The sequence below is a fragment of the Xiphophorus couchianus genome, chromosome 2, assembly GCF_001444195.1.
Source record: "Xiphophorus couchianus chromosome 2, X_couchianus-1.0, whole genome shotgun sequence".
Classification (NCBI taxonomy): domain Eukaryota; kingdom Metazoa; phylum Chordata; class Actinopteri; order Cyprinodontiformes; family Poeciliidae; genus Xiphophorus; species Xiphophorus couchianus.
The window spans coordinates 1181892-1199753 of record NC_040229.1 but is presented as its reverse complement, the minus strand read 5'-3'; the positions used below and the strand labels follow the sequence as shown (position 1 = coordinate 1199753).

At 38.2% G+C, this 17862-nt stretch overlaps 4 protein-coding genes and 2 long non-coding RNA genes across 59 annotated transcripts in view; 3 read left to right on the top strand and 3 right to left on the bottom strand.

Moving 5' to 3' along the window:
* Positions 1-690: 690 nt before the first annotated feature.
* LOC114150371 (uncharacterized) lies at positions 691-1171 on the bottom strand. Its single transcript, XR_003596729.1, has 3 exons — positions 1045-1171; positions 870-944; positions 691-788 (listed from the first exon to the last, which is right to left on the bottom strand). It is a non-coding gene; the product is annotated as an uncharacterized LOC114150371 (long non-coding RNA).
* Positions 1156-2584, top strand: LOC114150375 (uncharacterized). Its single transcript, XR_003596730.1, has 2 exons — positions 1156-1235; positions 1994-2584. It is a non-coding gene; the product is annotated as an uncharacterized LOC114150375 (long non-coding RNA).
* A 1492-nt stretch (positions 2585-4076) lies between these two features.
* Positions 4077-10107, bottom strand: rexo4 (REX4 homolog, 3'-5' exonuclease). 3 transcript variants are annotated; one of them, XM_028034674.1, is made up of 9 exons: positions 10056-10107; positions 9716-9867; positions 9319-9635; positions 7888-8037; positions 5644-5837; positions 5472-5560; positions 4497-4571; positions 4322-4396; positions 4077-4240 (listed from the first exon to the last, which is right to left on the bottom strand). In XM_028034674.1, the coding sequence occupies exons 1-9, from the start codon at positions 10081-10083 to the stop codon at positions 4118-4120; spliced, it is 1203 nt and encodes a 400-aa protein (XP_027890475.1). In that variant the 5' UTR covers positions 10084-10107; the 3' UTR covers positions 4077-4117. The 3 variants fall into 3 exon arrangements, with proteins under 3 accessions (XP_027890475.1, XP_027890469.1, XP_027890483.1); XM_028034668.1 differs by having other exon boundaries at positions 9716-10089; XM_028034682.1 differs by having other exon boundaries at positions 4162-4240; positions 4322-4391; positions 9716-10090.
* Positions 10108-10218: 111 nt separating this feature from the next.
* On the top strand, positions 10219-12254 carry pigp (phosphatidylinositol glycan anchor biosynthesis, class P). Of its 3 annotated transcripts, XM_028034762.1 has the most exons (6): positions 10219-10386; positions 10492-10556; positions 10637-10721; positions 11123-11195; positions 11277-11395; positions 11558-12254. In XM_028034762.1, the coding sequence occupies exons 3-6, from the start codon at positions 10640-10642 to the stop codon at positions 11671-11673; spliced, it is 390 nt and encodes a 129-aa protein (XP_027890563.1). In that variant the 5' UTR covers positions 10219-10386; positions 10492-10556; positions 10637-10639; the 3' UTR covers positions 11674-12254. The 3 variants fall into 3 exon arrangements, with proteins under 3 accessions (XP_027890563.1, XP_027890546.1, XP_027890554.1); XM_028034745.1 differs by lacking the exon at positions 10492-10556; XM_028034753.1 differs by lacking the exon at positions 10492-10556 and having other exon boundaries at positions 10219-10463.
* On the top strand, positions 12155-17058 carry LOC114155042 (putative nuclease HARBI1). Its single transcript, XM_028034695.1, has 4 exons — positions 12155-12218; positions 12425-12480; positions 12872-15033; positions 16469-17058. The coding sequence occupies exons 3-4, from the start codon at positions 14340-14342 to the stop codon at positions 16870-16872; spliced, it is 1098 nt and encodes a 365-aa protein (XP_027890496.1). The 5' UTR covers positions 12155-12218; positions 12425-12480; positions 12872-14339; the 3' UTR covers positions 16873-17058.
* LOC114154813 (protein tyrosine phosphatase receptor type H) overlaps positions 16845-17862 on the bottom strand; it is a 64297-nt gene continuing 63279 nt past the window's right edge. For all 50 annotated transcript variants that reach the window (XM_028034239.1, XM_028034258.1, XM_028034368.1 and 47 more), the window contains one exon: positions 16845-17387. In XM_028034239.1, coding sequence (XP_027890040.1) covers positions 17259-17387 — 129 coding nt within the window. In that variant the 3' untranslated portion in view covers positions 16845-17258. The remainder of the gene's footprint in view (positions 17388-17862) is intronic.

Here is a 17862-nt window from a genome sequence, read left to right as displayed (position 1 = left end):
CTGCAGAACAGATTTAATCTGTAATGATCTGACAAGGTCAAAGGTCATACGAGACAACGTACAGATGTTGCTGTGGAACATAAAAGCTGCACCTGCATATAAACACATTTTAATAAACATATTCCATCCATAATGTTTGTTTCTGCCTGCGAGGCACAGAGTGGTTCTGTTACAAAGGCCGCAGCTGAAAACGAGTCCAGACCGAGTTCTGTCCTCTCCGATCCGGAGACGCTCCGTCCTCCTCCTCTCTCCTCCATCCTCCTCCGTCCTCCTCCTCTCTCCTCCTTCCTCCTCCGTCCTCCTCCTCTCTCCTCCATCCTCCTCCGTCCTCCTCCTCTCTCCTCCATCCTCCTCCATCCTCCTCCGTCCTCCTCCTTCCTCTCTCCTCCTCTCTCCTTCTCTCTCCTCCGTCCTCCTCCTTCCTCTCTCCTCCGTCCTCCTCCGTCCTCCTCCGTCCTCCTCCTTCCTCTCTCCTCCTCTCTCCTTCTCTCTCCTCCATCCTCCTCCGTCCTCCTCCTCTCTCCTCCATCCTCCTCCGTCCTCCTCCTTCCTCTCTCCTCCTCTCTCCTTCTCTCTCCTCCATCCTCCTCCGTCCTCCTCCTCTCTCCTCCATCCTCCTCCGTCCTCCTCCTTCCTCTCTCCTCCGTCCTCCTCCGTCCTCCTCTCTACCTCGGCTTCCTCTTCTTTTTCTCCTCGGACTCTTTGTTTTTCTTCCTGCTGCTGATCTCAGCTTCCCACTGTTTCTTCACCAGTGTGTAAAGCCTCATGGTGGCCTGAGCGTCCTGCACCTGGAAAACACAGGAAGTGATCTCATTTTAGCTGTTAATCAGTTGATATTCCAGTAAAAGCCTGGATTACTGACGACTTACAGACGAGTGTTCGCCCTGCTGGACTTTTACGTTCAGGACTTCTCTGCAGAGGACTTTGAGCGACGGCCGGCTACTCTAAAGACGGAAAATCAGATCAATACACCTGGAATTTTATGACTTAGTTTGACATGATTTTAACTTTAAGACCTATCATTACTTTATGCTTTTATGTTACCTTGGCGATCCGCCTGAAGGGTTTATACTTCTGTGTGTCTCTGATGAACTTCTTTGGATGATCCAGAAGCAAAATCTGAAAACATTTTCTAAAGATAACCAACCAGTTAAAGTCCAGTTTATCTTCTAGCAGTTTGATTCAGTAATTTGCAGCAAACACATAATCAAAAAGCAACAACAGTGCAGTGAAAAGTTTCAGTAAAAACAAACACTAACTCAGTTTGGGAGTCAAAAACTTTAAGTGCCAGCAATAAAAACCCATAATTTCAGCAACTAACAGAAACTGCAGCCTGGTTTATTTACGTCTCTTTCAGCCCTGCAGCAAACAAACACAACAAACATGCAGGTGTTGTTTTCCAGAGTTATTTTATTTATTTTAGCTCTCAAAACTGCAGCTGAGTTTCCTTCTGCAAACAGAATATAATAAAAGTAACGAACGATTTTTATATCCTTGCTGGCAAATCTGTTTATGGAGATTCTTATTGTGACTGGAAAAATGTTTAGGATGTAACTTTTTATCAAGTTTTTCCGTCATATAAGAGTTAGTAAAGATCCAGATTGTTTCTGCCAAAAACACACATTTTCTAGAAAGAAGAAAAAGTTTAAATTTTGCTGAACAAAACCTTAGAAATGTTGAGTTTCAAAAGGCGAAAATTTGCTAGTGAGGAAAAAAAAAAAGGAAAACAGAAAATATCAGATTAATCTTAGAAATGTTCTAGAAAAACAAGAAAAAGTCTAAATTTTTCTTAGACAAAAACTCAGAATGTTGAGTTTGAAAAGGTGAAAACTCACCAAAAAAACAAAATTCTACCTTTTAAGATCGGAAGTTTTTTCGGAAAAAATTTTGAATTTTTTTGGTGGAAATGTACTCCTTTTAAAAAATATATATATATATACACATATATATGGTATATATCACTGTGATGGCCATAATACTCCATCACAGTGAGAGATGTGAAAGTTTATTTCATCTTTATTTATACTTTTGAATCTCATTGAGACACAAGTTATAACTTTCAAGTCTGACTGTAACGTAATAAAACATTTCATAATGTCCAGCATTCATATAACCAATAAACTGAGAAAATTCAGCAATAAAAAAAGAGAAAAGTGTGAAAACAGGAAGAGACATGTGGTGCTTTTACTGCAAACATGTTTAAATCCCTTCAGATTTCCAGTTTCAGGATCTGTTTTCGTTTTTCTTTCCGTGGAAATGTCTGAAGGGAAAACGTGTCTGTGGTTTTATGTCACATTGATGGAAATGAGCGAATTTTAATCCTCCACACAGAATCAAGATTCATGGGAATCCTCTGAACTCCAGCTGTGTTTCTCCCTTCTACCTGATCTACAGCCAACAATCAAACCACTAGGAACATCGGTTCTCTGGAAGTGAGTGACCTCTGACCTCCTATGAAACATAAACAGCTGGATTCAACGGTAGACGTTGTGCAACCAGAAACAAAGACATGTTGATTCAACTTTTACACCGTTTCCATCTTACAAACACTTTCTTTTTCAAAAATAAAAATCTTAAAAGTGTGGCCTGCATTTGTGTTCAATACCCATCAATCATTGATTAAAAACTACAAAGTAAAACTACAATCCCAACGAGCTCCAGAGTTATTAAAATACAAAACGTTAAAAATACAAAATATGTTCAAATCTCCTGCAAAGGGTAGAAAAATGAGAGATACGACCTTTAGGGAAGGAGGGAAGGAGGGGAGAAAGTATGGAAGGAAGAGATAGAGAGAGAAAGAAAGAAGAAAGCTAACATGAAGGTGAATGAAATAACACGTTTAAATTTTTAACTTTCAAAGGATGAAAACCTGATTTAGTGGATGAAAGCAAACCAGTTCAGTTCGTCGGTAAAAATGTTTCTCTGGTTTTAGAAAATATTTCCTGCAATCATAATTTCAAACTAATCAATATTTCCAGAACAAACCTGGAAATAATTCAGTGAGTTATACAGCAGGACGGTCACAGGTTGGTCCTGGTGTTTCTTCCCTTTGAACTGGTCTGACCTGAAGGTTCTGACTCGGTTCTGGATCCAGTTCATGTCGACAGAGGAGAACTTTCTGGACTTTCCTCAGTTTTCATTATTCATGCTGGACGCAGATTCTCCAGCTGCTGCAGGCTCACAAACGCTGCGCTCTGATTGGATGTCAAAATGTTTCAGTTTAATCAAATACATTTCTATGATTTAAATCATAAAAATCTAAACTTACAGCTCAAACGTCTTCAGATTAAAGCTGCAATAAGACCAGAGTTGGGAAGTAACTACTTACATTTATTCAACTATATTTACTTTTTTTGCAAAAATGTTCTAGTTCTAGTTCCACGGGCAGATAAATTCACTTTTACATGGGAAACATCTTATTATAAGTGAATTTATCTGCCAATGGAACCAGCACTTTTCCATCAATATTAAAGGAATTATTTACTTAAAATAAGCAGCTACTGTATATCTTGCTGAAAAGTTTCTTTGTCTTATAGATATTTGCAGTAGAAACTAGACCAAAAATCCTTGGTAAGGTTTCGTGTTTTGTCGTCTGCTGCTTCTCTTACTCCTGTGGAATAACTGGAAGCTTTAAAAACATCTGAGACATTTTATTAAACAAAACCTGCAGAACAGATTTAATCTGTAATGATCTGACAAGGTCAAAGGTCATACGAGACAACGTACAGATGTTGCTGTGGAACATAAAAGCTGCACCTGCATATAAACACATTTTAATAAACATATTCCATCCATAATGTTTGTTTCTGCCTGCGAGGCACAGAGTGGTTCTGTTACAAAGGCCGCAGCTGAAAACGAGTCCAGACCGAGTTCTGTCCTCTCCGATCCGGAGACGCTCCGTCCTCCTCCTCTCTCCTCCATCCTCCTCCGTCCTCCTCCTCTCTCCTCCATCCTCCTCCGTCCTCCTCCTCTCTCCTCCATCCTCCTCCGTCCTCCTCCTCTCTCCTCCATCCTCCTCCATCCTCCTCCGTCCTCCTCCTTCCTCTCTCCTCCTCTCTCCTTCTCTCTCCTCCGTCCTCCTCCTTCCTCTCTCCTCCGTCCTCCTCCGTCCTCCTCTCTACCTCGGCTTCCTCTTCTTTTTCTCCTCGGACTCTTTGTTTTTCTTCCTGCTGCTGATCTCAGCTTCCCACTGTTTCTTCACCAGTGTGTAAAGCCTCATGGTGGCCTGAGCGTCCTGCACCTGGAAAACACAGGAAGTGATCTCATTTTAGCTGTTAATCAGTTGATATTCCAGTAAAAGCCTGGATTACTGACGACTTACAGACGAGTGTTCGCCCTGCTGGACTTTTACGTTCAGGACTTCTCTGCAGAGGACTTTGAGCGACGGCCGGCTACTCTAAAGACGGAAAATCAGATCAATACACCTGGAATTTTATGACTTAGTTTGACATGATTTTAACTTTAAGACCTATCATTACTTTATGCTTTTATGTTACCTTGGCGATCCGCCTGAAGGGTTTATACTTCTGTGTGTCTCTGATGAACTTCTTTGGATGATCCAGAAGCAAAATCTGAAAACATTTTCTAAAGTTAACCAACCAGTTAAAGATGATTTTTAAGTGTTTATTGTTGTTTTTAGGTAACAAGATGCAGCGATTTACAAAAGTAACACATTTCGTCACACGACTACAGAAAACTTCAGATGTCAAACTCCAATCAGCTGAGATTTATGGAAGAGGAGGAAGGAGAAAGTCATTGTTGAAAGAAAGTCATGAGCCACGTAGGAAACACAGCAAACATGTGGCAGGAGGTGATTCGGTCAAAAAAGTTTCAACTTTTTGTTCCACATGCAAATCAGCGTTTGTGTGGAAAAATAACAGACACAGTTGATAAGAAAATGGATGGAACTAAAGCCATTTAGTTTAGCCAGTGCAATCCTGGAAGAAAACATGAATGTTTTCTTCTCCATTTGTGGTTATAACACAAGAAAATATGAAAACATTCAATAAAATGTGAAAAATCTGTCGTTTACCATAGAATAAGACCTTAAAAAAACTTGAAACGATTAAATTTTAAAGCCTAAAATGCACATCAAGAAATGTCAGTATGTAAGAGAAGCAAAAATGATTTTGCTCTTTTATCTACAGTCGTCAGGGAAACAGAAAATATGAAAGTCAAAAAATGAGAGATTTGGAGATTAATATCACAAATTTTCTAGAATTTTCTTTTTACAAAATGTGAAAATTTTCCACTTTTGGAAAACTTTTGACTTTTGAAACTCAGAAATGTCCAAGTTTTTTCTAGAAAATTTCACAGATTAATATCAACATATCAACATTGAAAAATTTTCAACTTTTCAAATTTAGAAACTTCCACATTTTTTTCTCTAGAATATTTCTCAGAACATTCTCAAAATGTCTGAGATTTTTTGGGGGAAATTTCCTCTAATTTCGTTTTGCCAGACAGCGTACCTTTAAGTCGTTGTGGATGGCATGTCCAACCACTATTCTCCCCTTCAAGATGTCGGCGACCTCCCTCTGCACCGTCTGAACGTCCTCTCCTGCAGTGAGACAAACAGAGACAGTAAATCCAGTCATATGACCAGGAGCTCATGCGGGTGTAGCGGTTTGTCCGCCGGCTCACCGTCCTTGATGTCCTCCGGTCGGATGCCGCTGACGGCTGTCCTGTAGTCCGTCACCTTCTCTGTGGGTTTCACATACTTGTCATAGATGCATTTCCCAAACTTGTTCACGAGGGACACTCGGGCCAGGATGCTCTCTTCGCCATCAGGACCAACTCCCACCATCTCACAGTCGATGGCAACAGTTTGGGTTATTCTGGCAACATAGAAGAGCAACCAGGGTCAGGAAAGGGAATCCAGAAGGATTAATAATCAGCTGTAGATGTTATTTGACAGCCATGATGAAGAGCAGACAGACAAACCATCACTGGGATGAGGTAACTAGCTAAAAGGCTGGTTGCACTAACCCTAAAGCGCGAATCATAAACATTGGTTTTGCTAACGCTGAAGCCTGACACCAACATGGTATTTAGCGGAGGCTAATGCTAAATAGCATTAATTTAATTTTGACATTATAATTTACATGACATGTCAACATTGTTCTATAATGCCCTTACATATTGTATTTATGTTTATATCTTATCTACTGTCGGCGGTTTATTTTGAAATGAAAAAGGAAGTGCTGCGTAAACAGTTCCCCCACTTCAGAATAAGAGCATAGGTATAAAAGTCTGACAACTTGAAGAAATATTAATAGTCGATAACCAAAACTTTAACACAGACGTTAAACTTTATCCAACTGGATGTTTACAAAACAGTTACATAAATTGGATCTTTAGAATTTATCCAGAAAAATGAATATAGAGGAAGCTAGGTGTGCTAAACATTATCAAAGTTAGTAAAAAGAGCTAACGCGCTAAACACAAAATGAGCTTTGAGTCCCTCCGAGACCTGCTGGTGTTCTGCCATGTGAAGCAGGAGAGGCTTCGAATGCTTCGAATGGCTTTATGAGTTATTTATTTTATTGTTAAGTGGAAGGAATTTTTTGTTTGTTAATATTAGCTGTTAAAATATTTTCTTCACTGGTATTAATGTAATGACTATAATACAAAAATCCTCTAAAAATAACGTGGTATTTCTGATTGTTTTAGAATTTTATTTAACCTGGATTCTAACCTGGTTTGTCACATAGGAATCACTGTTAGCCTGACAAAAACACACAATACTTTAAAAAAAAACATGCAAAAATGTCTAAAATTCATTAATAATAAATTAATGAATACTACATTTCTTCTGAACTTCAGATTTGTTTAGCAATTTCTATTATTTTTTTGTATTGTTGATAAAATTATTTATAAAAATGTTTTATGCTTTCATATTGTTCTGTAATACCAACACTTCATGCCACTTTTTCTTGCTATGTTAATAACAAATATTTAAACATTTTTTAATCCCTCATCTTCATTATGCTTATATTCAAAGATCTACCAGCAGAGGGCGCTGTGCAACCAGCCACCAGCAGAAGCAATTATCCTACAACCCTAAACAAATAAAAATATTGACCATAACATTAATAGATATGCCTTTAAAATGATTTATTTACTTGTAAAGTTATAGTTTAAGTTTAATTAAATTACGGTAAAACAGCAGCAACTTTTCAGCTCTTTACTCTTTCAAGAGTTTCAACAGATTAGTCACAATAACAAATTTTGCCAGATGACAAATTGTCCCAGAACTTATTGCAATAAATGATAACATTGTTGTTCTGAGACAATTTTCCAGTAATAGAATAGTAATAATGGAAGAACACATTATCAAAGATCAATAAACTTTAAATTCTGATGAATATTTAAACTTTGACACTTGAAGACATTTTAAATATCCAAAATAAATAAACAAAACAACAATAAAATAAATTCTGAAGTCTTTGTTGACAAAATTGTCTTTCACAAAAGGGATATTTGAGACCAAAGCAGCAGATTGACGACCAGCTTTGGTAGAAAGAGAGAAAAGAAAAACAATAAATCAAATGAAAATGATTGAGTTTGTTTTAGTTTATCATGCGATTAATTGATTTATTGTTTATTGTGAAAGGCCTAATTGTGATTTTATTTTATAATATAATACCACTACTCTTACCAATAATAATAATAATATCATACAATAAACAAATTCACATATGAAACCAAAGCAAAGAGTAACAACAAGTATAAAGAATCAATTTTGTGAATCTCCGTCACAGTTTCTCATTAATCTGTTTTTGATGGTTTGTTTTTGCATTAATTCCCACTAATGAACCACATCATATACAGCGTCACGATTCGGTTTTTCTAACAGGAATGTTTTCCAGAGGCGCCGTCACTCACCCGCTGAAGGCCGACTCCTTCACCAGGGAAGTCTCTGGCTCTTTGCTCTTGCTGCGGACGCCTTGCTTCCTCCTCATGATCTCTGCTGCCTCTGCTCCCATCGTTTCCTCGATAACATCGGGGTCGACGTCGTCGAACCAAAGGTCGTCCCTAGAACAGGAGCTCAGGAGTCAGAGCGCTGCAGTCTGACTGGGACTGGAGTGTTTGGAGTGTGTTGGGAACCGTCAACACAATAAGCATAAACATAAAGTGTTGAACAGAATCTGATTGGGGGAACTAGACATCTTTTCTGACTTTTAGGATTCACTCAAAACTAATTCAAGATTCAGGAAATTTGTCTCAACTTAGAGGCTTCACTAAATTTTATTTAACTTTATAAAGACGTGTAAAAAGCCTGAAAATAACATTTGATTTTATTGGATTAGCCTAATGTGTCTGAACTAATATTTCCCAAAAATCAAAAGTGGAACAACTATTGGCACCCCTGCTGTGAAAACCTTCGGTCTGGAGGAAATGTCCATTTTTTGATGTAAAAAATAGCTAGAAACTAGAAATCAGGCCTGACATCTGGGTGTAGAGATGAAGTCAGACCTGAACCTTAAGAGTCACATAAAGACAGTTACAAAGTCAACCTTCAATCATCTGAAGAAGATTTCCAGGATTAACGGACTACTGTTCCAGCAAAATATAGAAAAACTCATCCATGTGTTTATTTTTAGTTGAATTAATTTACAGGTTTGTCTAATAAAGTCAAAAATCTGCTGCCTAAAGAAATGCTCACCGGTGTCACATCATATTCATTCCCCCCCAGAAACAGAAAGCTATGGATTACTTTCAGAGACTAAAGATGAAAACTAGCCTTTTTGCTAACTGTAGCATGTTATGTGATGTGGATTATTCCCCTTGAAAATAAACAGCAACAAAAATAACAACTATCTGAAAGTTCTGTAAAACTCTTAGCAATTTACAAATTGAAATAGATAAATACATTTATTTTAGCTTAACCTAGAAATGTGCAATTTATATTTTAGTTAAAATTAAGACTGTTAAAACTGCTGTGAATATTTCCCCATGAAAGCTGAAATTAAAGGTTGAATTTTAAATTAAAAAAAATGTTCAGGAATATTCTACTACAAAACTCATTACTTTATTTCAGGGCAGTTTATTCGTCTTTACCAGGAGAGTAAAATCTTTATCTGTCACTGTGTTACTTCCACAGTAACACTTTTTATATACAATCCCAAATTAAAGTGACATTCTTATGTTTTGAATTTTCTCCAATTGTCTTAACAAAAATATTTAAGTTATGAAACACAAACGACTCTTCAGCTTCATCATTTATGTAATTTTAGATGATGTTTTGATCCTGTTCTTTTAAGTTCACCAAGACTGAACCCAAATACAAACACGCCGTTTTTACAGTATACATACTCTGTAGGTTTCCTCTCCTCATCCAATGAGATCTTCTTCTTCTTCTTTGGTCCCTCTTCCTCACTAGTTGGCATTTCTTTGTCTTTCCTCCTTTTTGCAGCAGCAGATTGCGGAGAGTCTGAAGCTGCAGGGAGCTTCAGCTTCTCTCCAGCCTCTTGGGGGACAACAGGAACCGTTTTCTGCTTTTCTTTTTCCCCAGAGTCCCTTTTGCTTGGAGCGGCAGTGTTCACAGAACTCCTCTGAAAAGCATTTTCTTGGTGTTTCTTTGTGGTGAAGCCATTCTGATGCCTTTTCTCCGACTGACTGCTCTTCAGGATCTGTAGGGAAGTTTGGGAAAGATCAGTATAATCTCCAGTAAACACTTCTGTTTAAATACATCTGCACTGCAGAGACCAACCTGCTGTAATGATTTCCAGTTGGCAGAGATCTGCTGGGCTTCCTGTGGAGGTCCAGGTTTCTCCTGCTGCTTCTGCGGCGCTGCTTGCTTCTCAAGCTTCTTCTTCTTCTTCAGGTTCTGTTTGATCCAAAACGTCTTCCTCTTATCTTTAGCTGTATGTTTATGGATCTTAGCGTCAGGATGCGCTTTCTTCTCCTTCGCCTTGGACATTGCGATTTAAAACGTACCGGATGACGACGTCCGATCGAGAATAGTTTACGGAAGTGATTTTACAGTAAACAGAATAGCAACACGAGAAAGTCTTCAAATACGTTCTTTAAAGGCTCATAATTTTGCTCACCCGTGGGATTTCCGAAGCCATGCTGCATTGTAGCTCTCTAGTGTGCAACAGCAAAATGTTTCCGCCGAAGCAACACTTACCGATTTTACACTACTAACTATGTGGCTAAATTATTTTATTTTTTATATAATCGAAAGCAAATAATTATGTGTTAATAAAATTGCACTTTTAATGTTTAGTCGGTCACGTTTGTCCTTATGTTCCGCGTAAATCCAAAGGCGGAACCTTTGTTCTGAAAAATGTTTCGCATCGACCTGATGTACAGTATGGACAAACGTCACTGACGTTACGGGGATTGTCGGAGGTCTTCGTGGTGTATTGGTTATAAACTGTAGGTTATGTTTGCATGTTAGTTAAAATTGTTCTCGTTATATTTATTTATGATATCTCGACTATTATTTAGCTCAGGTAATTTGGCCAAATTGCTTTTTTTCAGGAGTATTTCTTACAGAAATATGAGTGTTTGTCATGTAGCTTGTTGATAAAGGAAGTAAAGACAAGGTTGGTTTTATTAGAGGGTTTTTCTCTCTCTCTCGTTTGATTTCTTTAGTCTTTTCTTTAGTCTTGTGTTTTGGTTTCAGATCATGGTGGAAAACTCTCCATCTCCGCTGCCTGAGAGAGCCATCTATGGCTTTGTGCTCTTCCTGGGGTCACAGTTTGGTTTCTGTAAGTCCCACTTTCTCTTAAGGTTTTCTTAGTAGCCACGATGCCAGCCTGTGGAAAAAACACTGCATATGTTTATATTCATTCTATATTATATGTACTTATTGCACATTTTAAGATGATTATATTGGTTATAATTATCTAAACACAATCAACCATTAGCCACTGCAGATGGTAAACCTGTGACACCAGAATTAGGTGAAACCTGTTGGACTTTTTTATTTTCATACCGATTCAAATTAAAGAAATGTATATTTTTTGTTAAATCTAGTCGTATTCCTTTGTTCTTTTATGAAAAGAAATAAGCCCCATTTATGACACTAATAAGGCTGAATACTTCAGTAAATATGTGGGATTATTACAAGGAGAGTCATCTTTGTAACAGTACTGTCTCCTCTCTGTAGTTTTGTACTGCCTGTGGGCGTATGTACCAGAGGAATGGCTTCATTCAGTAGGACTCACCTACTGGCCTCAGAAGTAAGTTACCTCCCTTATAAAAATAGATAATATCTCCAGCTGTCTTTGTTATTGTATTATGAAATGCTTTGTGTTGTTTAGGTATTGGGCTCTTGCGATGCCAATCTACCTCCTGGTTGCACTAATGGTGTCTTTGGTTGTGTTGTTCGGCATTAACATGAACAACACAGCTCCACTGGACTCTGTGGACAACGTCACAGGTGAGACTCCATCCCATCATTTACAATAACTTCTACTCAACTGCAGGAAATAAAGCTATACATATTTTATTTAGAAAAGAAAAACTATTTCAAAGCGTGAGAGCTCTTCAGGCACAACACGTTCTCATCCAAATATTGCTAAACTTCATCTTTCTGTCACAGATGTATTTGCACAAGGTCAGAGGTCAGACTGCCACAGGAAGGGTGGAATACCCCGACTGGAGGACGTCTCCATCAGTGAAGTCAACAAAATGTTCTATTTATCCTCTGAGACGTGACAAACAGAGTAACTGAGCAGTGGGCGGGTTAAGATTCACCGCACCGTCGCTGTTTAGTTCATTTGATTGAAGTTTTCTTGTTAGAAAAAGACTCAGTCTTATGTAACAACAGTTATGTAATTGTTACGATATTAAATCCTCAGGTTTTTATTTATTTTTCTTTCTTTACTGGTCTATGTGTCTCTTAAATGCAAAGTTTTATGAAGCAATTATTGTTTTTATAAAGCTCTAAGTAAAGTATGGCTGTAAATCTGTAATAAATATAATTCTTTTAAAGCAATTCTAACATGAAAATGCATCAATTCGTGTGGAGATGTTAACTAGGTAACAAGTAAATAATACTTTTGTAAATGATTAATTTGTTAAATTGATGGAATCAATCTTAATGGAAGTGTCAATGGTAATGCATATGTAACATAGTTGAAATGGTTCAGGTTAAATCCTGCTAAAATGCACCATCTGCTGGTAAAACGGGGTATTGCATTCACCCTAGAAAGAGCGGGGTATTATGGGTAATCCTCAGAGCCATGAGGATCACTGTCGAGGTAACGTGTCTCTGCGATGTGATGAAGAAATATTATTTATAAAATATGTTTATGGTTTTCGTTTTTGCATATTATTGAAATATGTTTAATCCATGTTATGTTAGCTTTGCTATTATATTGTTTTTGTTGCGTTATAGAAATGTTTAGTTCGTGAGAAAGTGTGGCGGGAATTTCCCGCACATTAACATTATGGCTCCTCCTTGCAGGAGTTTCTTTCATGCCAGAGACTGACTTTACCTCGGTGCCCATGTGTGAAATGCAGGTATGTTTTACTAAATCTCTGTAGCAGATGGCTTATATAAGGCAATTTTATATTAATAGTTTTATGTAGATATGGTTAATGTTTTTGCATTGTTCCAAGATGCAAGTTCGTATAAGCTAAAATATAAAAATGGCATCTAGTGAATTAAATGTCAGCATTTTATTTTATTTTTCAGAGCATTTTAATTAATTGTGTTACTTTCTTTAAAAAGGACACTCACTGGTTGTTCCGTTGATGTAAACCAAATCCACTATACGATCACTGTAATTTTCAATTATTTTATTTTGGTTACTGTATTATGGGTAATCCTCAGAGCCATGAGGATCACTGTCGAAGAGTTTCTTTCATGCCAGAGACTGACTTTACCTCGGTGCCCATGTGTGAAATGCAGGTATGAAATAAAGAAAACAACTGATGCCAGATTGAGCTCCTAGTCGTTCATTTCTGCACCAAGAAGCCACCAGATCCACGTAGGCCACACATATTATATTTAAATCCTACATAAATGTTACATTTGTCTTAAAACAATAAAGGATAACAACTGTTGTGTTTGTGCAGAAGGAAGAAAGATCATTCTCAGTTTATGTCAAATTTTATTTAGTTTGTAACAACTGATTTATGAGTCACTGAAAGTCTCCATTGTTGTATGTTGCAGTCTTTTATATATTTTATTGTTATCAATATCTGGATTTTGATTAAATGTTAATACCAGTTTCCTAGATCAGAAAAAAGCCTTTAAATACAGGATAAAATATTTATTAAATAGTTTGGGGGGGTTTTCAGAATGGAATGAGCTGGGTTTTGTTTTACTGAATATTCTTGTTTTTATTAAGTTAAATTCTGTGCAAAATTATCCACAACTACTGAACTTACTGGAAAGATTTTTTTTTTTTATTAACTTTTATTTATACAGATTGTCTCATTGAAATTTAAGATCTTATTTACTAGAAAGTATTTTTTTGTGGAAAAAGCCTAAAAATAAATAGATATTTATTACAGTGGCAAGATTCTATTATATGATGCTTACTTTATTTTTCACCTATTGCATTGATTTCACAGTGAAATAGAGACTGTACTGACTGCTGCAGCACCCAGTCTGCCTGTGCCATGTCATGTGACCTGCGTAGCATGCTGTGCTAGCATGGTGTTTGTATTTAAATGTACTGCATTTTTGGATTTACATATTTTGATTTATATCACCGTAGTTTATTTTTAAGTTTTGTAAAGATCAACTCGAAAATGAGATGATTCATGTATCCTTCAAACAAATAAATACATTGAAACGTGTTATGAGTTTCATTATTAACAAGTCATATCAAAACATGCTAGCTTACGTTTAGTAAACTGTTAGCATAAAAGCATCTCTAGCAAGAGCAATATCAGTTTATTAAAAAAGTTTAGATAAAGTTATGATAAACTATTTGGTGATGGGTTGTTGTAACTTTTTTCTTAACTGTGTTGGAGTTGAAAATGTTTGCCGCTGTGTTAATGTAGACCATAAAACTAATTAATTTTACTGTTTTTCGTCTTTATGCTGTTGATTTTAGTTGATTATCGGATCGATATTTTGGCCAAAGAAAAGTCCTGAAAATGAAATAACCCATTTTGCTGCTTCCTTGGAGGAAATGACAAAAAAATGGAAACTGCTGAATTTCAAAATAAAAATATATATATATATATGACCACTAGAGGGCCCTAACGTGCCATTGTTGGATATTCTAATTACTAAAATTGTTAGAAGAAGAACCTTTTGTTTAGCTTTGAGCGCAGCAGCTGTTGTTTAGCATAGCTTGTATTACTTTATTTCTGAGTTTGTTAGACCCGCAGCTGGTTGCCGTTCCGGCTGCATTCTGAACCGCATGGCCTTCCCGGCGCCGGTGTGGCTCGCTGTCCAGGAGGAGCTGCTGGAAAGCGGCGAACCAGAGGAGGACTGCGGCTCCCAGAGCTGTTTCGACGACTTTACCGACGAGGCTTTGTTTGAGACCTTCCACCTCTCCAGACCCTGCATAGCCTTCATCGCAGACGCCGTCCGCATGCGCGTTAAGTCGGCCGCCTTTAAGAAGAGCCAGCCGCCGGTGGATGTGATGCTCATGACCGCGCTGAGCTACTACGCCCACGGCGTGTTTACCTCCTCCGTGCAGGCGAAGGCAGGGATCAACCAGCCGGCCGGCCTGGTCAGTGCGGTCAACATCATCTCCGGGGTTATCGCGGGAATGTCGGACGTGTTCATCTCCTTCCCTCTGACCGCCGAAGCCAGAGGCAGGATCGCGTCCAGGATGGAGGAGCTCTGCGGGATCCCCGCCGTCCTGGGCGTCCTGGCCCCGGCGCACTTCAAGATCAGAGCCTCCCCCTACGACAAGAAGTCCTTCAAGTCGTTCATCAACACGCTGGGGTACACGTCGGTGGTGAGCCAGTTCATATGCGACTCCGAGGGAAACATCCTGAGCGTGGAGAAGTGCTGCGTGGGCAGCGCGTTTGAGCAGGAGCTGTGGGACTCCTCGTTCAAAGGGAGGGAGGTGGAGGACGGTCTGCACGGACCTTTCTGGTTTATTGGTGAGACATGAAAAAGATGCACTTAAAAACAAAAACAGAGCAGTGGTGCTTTTTGCAGAAATGACTTGTGCAACCTCCGCTTGTGCCCCCCCCTCCACAGCAAACCAGAACATGTGAAAAAAAAACCATTTGACTTTTTTTGCTAACCTAAGTGCAGCTCAGATATCATCTAACTCTATGCATGAAACAAACCGGAACCTGGTCAGATAAAGAGCTTATTTTGTTAAACATAAAGCTTGTGCACCTCTTTTCCAAAGCTGAACTGGGCAGATACTAGAATCCCGTCAACTCCAAGGTCCTCGGTTCAAATCCCAGTGTGGGGTCGTTTAAAAATATCACTGCAGTCATCTGTTCCACTAAAAAAATTAACCATAATCTGAGTTAAAACAGACAATTAGTGACAACTACTATTATCATGCATGGTCATCCTTTAAAAAAATGTGTTACTTTTTATCAGAGCTGTTTATCAGCTAGAGAATAGAATAAAGACAAAACTGTTGATGTTTCTTATTCCATACATTAGTCACCAGTGTATGGAATAGGATTAGAGCTGAAAAAAGAAAATTCTGACTTTTTTTTCTCAGAACTCTTAAAAGAAGAAGTCACGGTGAATGTTCGTAGAAAGATTAGCAGCTGTTAGCAGCGCACCAGTAAATCAGCAGAGGTAGCAGAGAACCCAAAGATTATACTGAAGTAAGAGTAGCACTACTTCAACATATTTCTGCTCAAGTAAAAGTACAAAGCAGCTGCAGAAGAAATTAAAGAGTAAAAAAGTAATTAGTTTACTGATCCTCATGATCAGTAAACTAATTACTTCTCTAGCAGCAGCTGCTGCTGTTTCTCCCAAATCCTGTTGAAACAGCAAGAATCCATTAGTTTTTCCATCTACATCAAGTCCTTTGATTAAACAGCTTTATTTAAAGATAGATGTAATTAGGCCAAATCAATTAAACACGTGATGATAAATTAAAACAAACTCAATTTCTATTGGTATGATTTATTGTTTTTCTTTTTTTGTTTTTTGTCTCTTTCTACCAAAAACTGGATGATAAAAGTTTTCAGTTTGGTGTTTTGGTTTCAACCAGCCCTTATTTTGAAGAACAATTTTGTTCACAAAGCCTTCAAAATTCATTTTCTTTGTTGCTTTATTTATTTTGATATTTAAAATATCTTCCAGTGCCAGTGCAACTGATCTTTTAGAATATATTCTTAGATTATTTTACCATTATTACTTAAATGGTACTATTTAAGTTAAATTAGTACTTAATTATATTACTTAAAAATAGTCTCAAAACAACAATATTATTTTTTATCTCAATAACTTCTGGAACAATTTATCGTCCAGCAAAATTTGCTATCATGACCGGCCTATATGTGACATTTCTATGCTTAATTTTTGTCTAACTGAACTCATTTTCTCTTGTTTCCTGTGAAGGAGGGAAAGGCTACCGGTTGAGCAAACACATCCTGACCCCCGTGTCCAACCCGGTGTCTGACCGCGAGGTCCGCTTCAACGAGGCGCACGCCAAGGTGCACCGCGTCATGCAGAGCATGCTCGGCGCCATGAAGAGGCGTTTCAGGTGCCTGCAGCAGCTCGGCTTTGCAGAAGAAGCCTCTCTGAACAAAAAGTCCAACATCATCAAGTCGTGCAGCGTTCTGCACAACATCGCCAAAAAGTTCTCCGTCCCTCTGCCGCCGCGGGCCGGGATGGGTGAACCGTCGTACCCGGGCAAGCTGTATACGTCTCCGATGGAGATCAGCCCCGAGGCACTAAAAGCCCGACAGGAACTCATCGACAGGAACTTCTCTGCCTCCGTCGGCAGCCGGGACTCACCATGAAGCAAGGAGGATCTGTGAAATTCATTCTGTTACCTTTGATGCAATTAAAGAAGAAAACATTTAATGTTTTTTTTTCTTCCAGTCAGGAAACTGGATTGTTTTGAATATAAAATGTTTTATTTCTATGTACAGATTACATTTTTCTACTTGAACAATTTTATAATTCTAATAAAATTTATAACATTCTCTGGTCATTTGAAGGTTAATAATATTTAATAATAATAACATAAGGCAGCATAATCACAGAACCGGCAAATGTAAACTACAAAAGCATTTCTTTACAGTATAAACATGTATAACTGCTTCACGTTCAGTGTATAATGACACTAGGTTAGCTTGACATGTGCATCAAGTCTTAGTGCTGGGCTGAACCCGGTTCCGTCGGGTCAGCGGAGCTGTCGGAGCGCCGTGGCGTTGACGTATATCAAGTCGTCGTTCTCGTAAACGTTCTCCTCCTGGCAGCCGGGCGGCTGCAGGCTGTCCATGATGCACTGGTGCAGGAACACGTACTGGGACTGACGAGGGACATTTAGGAAAAAGATTTTTAATAGAGATGTTCGATAACGATTTCCTTTCCGAGTAAAATTCAAGCTGGCATCGGCAATACCGATCCGATACAAATACTTTGTGCAAAAAACATTTGATATGTCTGATAAATCTAAAAAAATGTTAAGTAATTAAACTCTTCACTGCAAAAGAACACAAAACATTATTTTAAGTCTGAAGTACTTTGGGGTAGCAGCATATTTACTGTTTTTCCTTCAGTCTGTTTCATTGTAGGCTCAGAAATTCTCCTGCCTCTGAAAAGATTCTTATTTAGGAAAGATCTCAATAACTTGGTTACTTTCTAGAGCTTTTGTTAAGATTTATTATCTCAAGTGGCGGAAGTACTGGAGTTTGTTTTACTCGCAAATTTACAGAAATCTTAACATCCAAATAGCCATGCGGATAATAAACCTATAAATAAACACCAATAGTAGTTTTGTTTAA